Consider the following 8,672-nt stretch of genomic DNA (forward strand, 5'->3'; position numbering starts at 1 on the left):
ATGGTAAAAGGATAATCTCCATAGATTATGAGCTCTCACAGGAGATCTTTAGAAGTGAAGAGATTCCTCCTGACTTCTTTTGGCTTGTTTCTTTACTCCCCTCATAGTGGATGCCTGCTTCTCTCACCTAGTTGCTCACGACTGAAACAACAACTTGTTTACGGCCCGTCATCGAGCCACATCTCATATCGGATCAAGAGCATGCTAAAGTTTTGAACCGAGGAAGGAGCATGGAAGTGGGGTGAGGCAGGTGAAGGACTAGCGGAGAAAGGTGGGCCCCATGGTCGATGTAGTGCGATTAGGGGCATTGCAATTTTTTTCACTTACCGACGGGGATGTTAGGGATTCATGGGATCACATGATGCTAGGGGGTAGCGGCGGTGCTGTAGGGTGGGGCGGCGGCGTCCACGTCGTGCATGCCGGCGGCTCCACGCAATGAACGCAGGCGGTGCCAGAGGGAATAGTCGAGCAGCGCTATCTAGGTCAAAACGTCTGCGCGAGGGGTGGCGGGCCGTGGAGCGGCGTCGGAGCAAGGCGATCCCACTGGGAGGGAGGAGGCGCTGGTTGCACCATCACGACGACCGCAGACAATCGCTTAATAGTGAGGATAACCCGCTTACATCACCTTGTTGTACTTACCCTTACTTTTCATGGACGATGGGCTCTCACCGGAGATCTCTAGAAGTAGGAGAATCCTTCCGAAATCTGTTCGGCTTGTTAGGATTATACTATAAATGACCCCAACCACCAGGCCAGATGGCTATTTGATCTCACAACTATCCAAATTTGCCTAAAGTAATTGCTCCAAATATTTGCCAAATTTTGAAAAATATTTAAACACACAGGCTCGACTTTCTTTCCCCATCCACCCAACCCAAACCCTAGAGAGAAAAAAAAAGGAAGGAAAAAATCAGCAAAAAAAGAGAGAGAAAATGCGCCGCCGTTGTTCGCCGTTGTGACCCCGCCGCCGGCGAGGCCTCCCCCGCGTCCATGGATCTTTCCGCCGCAAGCGCCCTCGCCGTCCTCAGCAAGCTGCAGCTCCTCGGCTTCTGCGTCGGCCTCCAGATCCCCGACGACGCCGCCGACCCCTCCGAGGTGTTCGACACCATCCTCGCCGCGTTCCTGGGCGAGGTCTACCCCGGCGAGCGCGATGCGCGCCCGCTCCCGGCCGCCCTCGGCGACGGGCGCCGCGTGGACCTCCTCCGCCTCTTCACCGCCGTCCGCGCCGCCGGCGGCTACGCCGTGGTCTCGTCGCCCTCTGCCGGCGTCTGGGCCGCAGCTGCCGGATCCGCGGCCCTCGCCGCGCCCGTCAAGCTGATCTATGCCAAGTACCTCGGCGCGCTGGAGCGCTGGATCCAGAGGCTCCCGGAGGCACAACCACCGCCGTCTGACGAGATGCGGCAGGAGCTGCTGCTCTGCGTCCGCGGTGCCAATGGAGTTGAGATGGAGGAGCCGTCCATGGACTGCAATGGGCAGCATGGCGCGCTCAAGAGGAAGAGGGAAGACATTGCTGGGATGCTGGATTGGGTGAGGGGGCTCGCCGAGAGTGTCTCGGAGGAGGGCGCCATCGCCGCCGGGTTGGCGGATGGATACTTCCCGGTGGCATTGGCGGCGCGGGAGGCGGTGTCCAGGAAGAGGGCACGCCGCGCAAGCGTGACCAACGGCGCGCTCTCGCAGGTGATTCCGACACCTTTGATAAACTTGTTGCTGAAGATAATGTTTGACATATTGGTATTGCATCACTGCACTGCACATATATAGGCAGACATACATACAGAATTGGCACTGGATTACTTCAGCAATACATACATACAGAGATGTTAGCTGGCAACATCTATCTGTATCCCTTTGATCTTCTACGTTTAGGCCCTGTTTCGATTGTCGTTTTCCTTTTAAATACCCCTGTAAAAAATACACGTCTGTACCGAAGGATAAGATTGTCGTTTTGTTTCCAGCTGAAAATTGCTCGTGGTCGGTAATTTAAAGGCCTTAGTGCCACTGGACTGTACTAGTGGAGATCCACATATTAGATAATTTGTTTGATTTCCCCTAAACATAAGTAAATAAATAAAATTCATGCTTCAGGTCTTACCAGTCTTTTCATTAGTGCTTTAATTAAGGCCTGGACACCCTTGTAAATTTATTATTTGGCTACCTACCCTACAAATGGAGCATTGCCGTTCCTTTTCTTTCTAATTTTGATTGTGCAGATTGGATGCTGGTAAAAGAGCATTTAGAAGAGTATTTAAAAGGAGCATTTAACTACTTCTATCTTCATTTTGGTGACGTGGTATATAGTTCGGGCAAAATGTGTGAACTTCCCATTTGCCGTCTCTGTGTTAGAACTTCTGGAGGGATACGCGGGTGCTACCAACCAGAGGGCAAAATCTGGCCTAACCCTGCTTAAGCATTACACTGTGCACAATTTAAGCTACAGTATCTTTGCTCCCTGATGTTCGCTCATGTATCATTGGGATGACGGATACTATAAATAGAGCTATGAAATCTCCCTGATGCTTTGGCCCCGGATATTACCTGTCGGGTACTGTGGGTGGTTGAAAATATTTTGTTTGCTTTATTGCCTTGAAGATGATAGTCCCCTATAAATAGAGCTATGAAACCTTACCTTTCTGGCCAAGCCGATTACTCGGCAACTGGATACATATCTTATTCATAGTCACTGAATGTTTTTTTCTTCTGATGGCGCAGGAAACTGGTTGCAGGTGCTGCAGGAGTACCACCTGTGCCAGAATTGGTGTTCAATGCAGCAAAATTGTTCAACAACCTGGTTCGGATACTAATAAACTAACAAGAGTTGTTGATGTGAATGGATCCTCGACGGTCATAGAACAGGCGAGCAGTGTGAACGGACAATTGAAGCATTCTAAAAGTCAGCAGAGGAACAAACTACTAGTGGGCTCCAATTATCAAGCAGTGGTGCCACAGTGGACTGGCTTTCCGCCTGAAAATTACGGCGATCCGGAAACCCTCAAATGGCTGGGCACAAACATCTGGCCTCCAGAAAATGAGAACAAAATAACCCGAACTTACCATGACCCTATTGGCAAAGGCAGAGAATATGTTTGCAGCTGCAACGTCCCGCGATCAGTAGAATGTGTCAGGTTTCACATTGCAGAAAGGCGGCTGCAGCTGAGACGTGAACTCGGCCCTGCTTTCTACCAGTGGGGATTTGACCATATGGGCGAGGAGGTTGCCCTTTCTTGGACGGATGAAGAGGAGGCAAGTTTCAAGGCTGTAATGCAGACCTATGCGCCATCTCCAGCAAGGAATTTATGGAACCATCTTCAGTCATCCTTCCGCTGGAAGCCGAGGAAAGAACTTGTGAGCTATTATTTTAATTGTTTTCTGCTTAGGCGGAGGTGTTACCAGAATAGGACCGCACCAAAGAAGATAGATAGTGATGACGAGGAAGAGACAGAGTTTAGGTTTTTGGGAAACCGTATGGGACAAAGTGCAACCAAGTATGACAGCACCAAGCGCACCGTTTGCATTCAGAGTACTCACTGCATGGATCTGGATGATGAGTAGTTGCTGATTGATCACATTCTAGGAGGCTGGTTGAAGCCTGTTCAGGAGTTTGGATTTATAAATGGCCCCCATTCATTGATTTGGTTGACATTGCACATGAGTTGCTGTGAGCAAAGAGTTAGACCATTTTGCTTACTGTTTTCAGAGCCTTGCCAGCAATCCAAGTTTTGACATGGACTTGTATGTTGTATCCGAGAAGTAAAAAAAATGCACTGGTATTTATTTTTGAAACAGAGAACTGCAGGAACAGTAAACTTGATTTGTACAAGTGAGAGATGAGGAGGATATATAGAGGCAGAGCTGATCCAAGCCAGTTGCAGTCTTTGGGGCTGAGAGGATTAACCTGTTGTATACATTGTGGAATATTATGTTGTTATCAGAGAGAACCTGACTGACTTGTATCATCATCATCATGTATACCTGTATCCTCTGTGGATTGACATGTACATTGACCAGTAGGTAAAAGTATATGGAGTGATGGCCCGTATCATCATCATCATCATCATCATCATCATCATCATGTACACAGTAGCCCGTTCCGGTCGTATTTCTCTCTCTAGATATGGAGTGATGGCAGGCATAGGAATGGTATGTTGAGGTTAGTCTTGTGAAACTAATGTTGCAGTTGTTGTTTGTTGTAGACTGAGCATGTCTGTTTTATTTCTTTGGGTTTCGTTCGGCATCTCAATAAGTACATGTCTGTTTTAGTTTATGAGTTGTTTCTTTTATTTCTTGTGAGCTATAAATAAATGTCAAATAGTATTATCAACCTTGGGAAATATTATCAACATTTACTCCTCTGTCACATATTAACCGACAGATAAATGGGAATCGGCTTTAGCATAGTCTGATCTGATGTACTAGAATTTAGTTCCACTTTTGAATTTTAGGCATTAGCTTTGGTGGTGCTGTGCTGTGCTGTGCTGTGCTGTGCTGTGTAGGTTTGGTGGTGCAAGATGACGGCGTCGTCTTGCTGCTGCTTCCGACTGCTGTTGAGTCGGTGTCTGTTTCCCAAGATTATGCTTGTGGGTTTTGATCTGAAGAAGAATAAATTGGAGCTTAGCGAATTGAGGTTGGTTTCTACGTACGTATTTGGTTTGGTTAGCCATCCCGTCCCGTGGTTAATTTTTTTTGGCTGGCCATGTTTATGTTTCTAGTACTGTAACCAAATCTGAGATGAGTTTGCAACTGTAAACTAGCAAGCATCTGATCATTTGAAATCTGCAGTCTTGTCCGTGTGAGTGATGCATCCCGTCGTTTAATATTTTGGCCATTAGCTTTGGTGGTGCTGTTCTCTGTTGTGCTGTGTAGGTTTGGTGCTGCAAAGGTTCAAGTCAGTACCTGTTTCCCAAGATTGTGCTTGTGAAAAATGTTTGTGAAAGTTTCTTTCTTGGATTTGGAAAAAGATCATGAGTTCAAAAGATGTTCAATAAATGAAAAATTGTTCCCGAATTTTAAAATAGATCACAAATTTGAGAAACATTCAAAAATTCAAAAAAATATTCACGGATTGAAAAGTGTTTGTGGATTTGAAACAAGTTCAAAAACTCAAAGAAAATTGTTAAATGAAAAATATTTGCACATTTGAAAAATATCACAAAATTAAAAATAGTTCATGGATTTAAAAAAGTTCGTGAACTTGAGAAAAGGTCTCATTTTTTTTAAAAAAAATGCGAATTTGAGTAAAGTTCATGAACTTGAAAAAATATTAACGATTTAAAAAATGTTCATCATTTCAAAATGTAAAAAAAAAGAAAAGAAAAAAAATGAATGAGTAAAAAGAGTAATGAAAACAACAAAGAAACTGAAAGATAAATCAAAATAGTACTAAAAAAGAGAACGGAAAATAATGTGAAAACCAGAAAGGAAAAAACCAAATAGAAAACCATGGCTGGAAAATACAGAAAGACTGTCAAAAAAAGAGAAACCGAATAGAAAAACCATGGCTGGAAAATACAAAAAGACTGTCAAAAAAAAGAGAAACCGAATAGAAAACCATGGCTGGAAAATACACAAAGACTGTAAAAAAAAAGAGAAACCATGCGAAAGAACATTCTAGAATGTTCCCAAAAGCGGCAATTAACCACACTGTTCCATGGGCCAGGCCGTTAGAAGTAGCAGCCCCCCACCTGAGCTCTCGCTATGAATAAAGAGCTATCACCAGATAGGATATACCCCAAAAAAACCAGATAGGATATGGCTAAAACTTGCGTGTCTCAAATGTTTTTGTTGGATATTTATGCGAAATATTTTATTTTTGAGCCCGTCAAAAAATATTTTATTTTATTTTTGAGAGACATATATCATTTAAGGACGCGTCTACACAGCAGCCGGCTGCTCCCTGGCGTTTCGGAGCAGCCGGCCAAAATACAAAAAGTTTGATATGTAATCCATAAAAAGAAATTTCTTGTCCTTTTTGTCCTTTATATTGATTAGATTTTTTTCCATCTGGTCCTTTTTTCATGACATATTAAATGCCCGAAACAGTTATCTTCTAGATGTAGAGTGCATGTGCATTTAATTTATGGTTTTAAATTTTTAAAAAACAATAACTTTCAAATTGCGCATCAAAATTAAGATTCGTTTTCACTACTGGAACCATCGCGGCGTGCTCTTCGAAACTAAATCCCACGTGAGTATATTTCGACGAATTTTTTTTGTGCAATTTTGTCCCCTTTTGTGCAACTGACTAACCGTTGTTGTGTAACTACCTGACAGGGATGTGCAACTTTTCTCGTACACTGTAGACGTGCAGTTTTTCTCTATGGTGCCTCCACCTTCAAACTGCCTCCTTCCAGAGATGTGCAACATCGTTTGTTGCCTAGGCCATGCAGTTTTCACTAGTGGCACCACCCCATACTACTCTCTAACAGTGAAATGTGCATTTTCGCTGTGCCCTAGCCAACTGCCTAGTAGTCGTCGTGTGTGGGCAGCCCCCACAACCGTGTTCGAGGGACTATCCTATAAGGATGTCCCAACTCCACGGTCACGCATGTGCGACTATGCACACAAGAGTGTGCAACTCCGTGGTCGGACGTGAGCATCTCCCACAGTAGTTCATGTGCGACTATGCAGACGAGATTGTGCAACTGTGTGACCATGCATGTGCGACTATGCCGATGAGAGTGTGCAACTCCGTGGTCGGACATGACCACGTCCCACAAAAACTTATGTGCAACTATGCGGACGAGGTTGTGCAATTCCATGGCCATGTATGTGCGACTGTGCCGACGAGAGTGTGCAACTCCGCGACCATGCGTGAGCACCTCTCATGGCAATTCATGTGTGACTATGCAGATGAGATTGTGCAACTCCGTGTCCATAGATGTGCGACTGCGCCGATGAGAGTGTGCAACTCCACGACCATGCGTGATCACCTCCCACGATAATTTATGTGCGACTATGCGAACGAGATTGTGTAACTCTGAGGCCATGCATGTGCGACCATGCCGATGAGAATGTGCAACTCCGCGGCCGGGCATGAGCACCTCCCACAACAACTCATGTGCGACTATGCGGACGAGATTGTGCAACTCTGTGGCCATGCATATGCGACTGTGCCGATGAGAGTGTGCAACTCCGCGGCCATGCATGAGCACCTCCCACGATAATTTATGTGCGACTGTGCCGACGAGAGTGTGCAACTCCGCGACCATGCGTGAGCACCTCTCATGGCAATTCATGTGTGACTATGCGGATGAGATTGTGCAACTCCGTGTCCATAGATGTGCGACTGCGCCGATGAGAGTGTGCAACTCCACGACCATGCGTGATCACCTCCCACGATAATTTATGTGCGACTATGCGAACGAGATTGTGTAACTCTGAGGCCATGCATGTGCGACCATGCCGATGAGAATGTGCAACTCCGCGGCCGGGCATGAGCACCTCCCACAACAACTCATGTGCGACTATGCGGACGAGATTGTGCAACTCTGTGGCCATGCATATGCGACTGTGCCGATGAGAGTGTGCAACTCCGCGGCCATGCATGAGCACCTCCCACGATAATTTATGTGCGACTGTGCCGACGAGAGTGTGCAACTCCGCGACCATGCGTGAGCACCTCTCATGGCAATTCATGTGTGACTATGCGGATGAGATTGTGCAACTCCGTGTCCATAGATGTGCGACTGCGCCGATGAGAGTGTGCAACTCCACGACCATGCGTGATCACCTCCCACGATAATTTATGTGCGACTATGCGAACGAGATTGTGTAACTCTGAGGCCATGCATGTGCGACCATGCCGATGAGAATGTGCAACTCCGCGGCCGGGCATGAGCACCTCCCACAACAACTCATGTGCGACTATGCGGACGTGATTGTGCAACTCTGTGGCCATGCATATGCGATTGTGCCGATGAGAGTGTGCAACTCCGCGGCCATGCATGAGCACCTCCCACGATAATTTATGTGCGACTGTACCGACGAGAGTGTGCAACTCCGCGACCATGCGTGAGCACCTCTCATGGCAATTCATGTGTGACTATGCGGATGAGATTGTGCAACTCCGTGTCCATAGATGTGCGACTGCGCCGATGAGAGTGTGCAACTCCACGACCATGCGTGATCACCTCCCACGATAATTTATGTGCGACTATGCGCACGAGATTGTGCAACTCTGTGTCCATGCATGTGCGACTATACCGACGAGAGTGTGCAACTCCGCGGCCGGGCATGAGCACCTCCCACGACAATTCATGTGCGACTATGCGGACGAGATCGTGCAACTCTGTGACCATGCATGTGCGACTGTGCCGATGAGAGTGTGCAACTCCGCGGCCATGCATGAGCACCTCCCACGATAATTTATGTGCGACTATGCGGACGAGATTGTACAACTCTGTGTTTATGCATGAGCATCTCCCACGATAATTCATGTGCGACTATGCGGACGAGATTTTGCAACTCTGTGTCCATGTATGTGCAACTATCCCGACGAGAGTGTGCAATCCCGCGGCCATGCGTGAGCACCTCCCACGATAATTTATGTACTATGCGCACGAGATTGTGCAACTCTGTGTCCATGCATGTGCGACTATACCGACGAGAGTGTGCAACTCCGCGGCCGGGCATGAGCACCTCCCACGACAATTCATGTGCGACTATGCGGACGAGAT

General features: G+C 46.9%; 1 protein-coding gene across 1 annotated transcript; it reads left to right on the forward strand.

Moving 5' to 3' along the window:
• Positions 1 to 722: 722 nt before the first annotated feature.
• Positions 723 to 4,339, forward strand: LOC125534926 (AT-rich interactive domain-containing protein 2). Its single transcript, XM_048697972.2, has 2 exons — positions 723 to 1,677; positions 2,710 to 4,339. The coding sequence occupies exons 1-2, from the start codon at positions 991 to 993 to the stop codon at positions 3,547 to 3,549; spliced, it is 1,527 nt and encodes a 508-aa protein (XP_048553929.1). The 5' UTR covers positions 723 to 990; the 3' UTR covers positions 3,550 to 4,339.
• The last annotated feature ends 4,333 nt before the right edge of the window (positions 4,340 to 8,672 follow it).

The sequence above is a fragment of the Triticum urartu genome, chromosome 2A, assembly GCF_056163025.1.
Source record: "Triticum urartu cultivar PI428250 chromosome 2A, HENAU_Tu73, whole genome shotgun sequence".
Taxonomy (NCBI): Eukaryota; Viridiplantae; Streptophyta; class Magnoliopsida; order Poales; family Poaceae; genus Triticum; species Triticum urartu.

What these genes read in the sequence shown, in the direction of transcription:
- LOC125534926 (XM_048697972.2), top strand. Translation starts at nt 991, where the DNA reads ATGGATCTTTCCGCCGCAAGCGCCCTCGCCGTCCTCAGCAAGCTGCAG. An exon ending in CCAACGGCGCGCTCTCGCAG is followed by an intron (nt 1,678 to 2,709) that starts GTGATTCCGACA and finishes CTGATGGCGCAG; the next exon opens with GAAACTGGTTGCAGGTGCTG.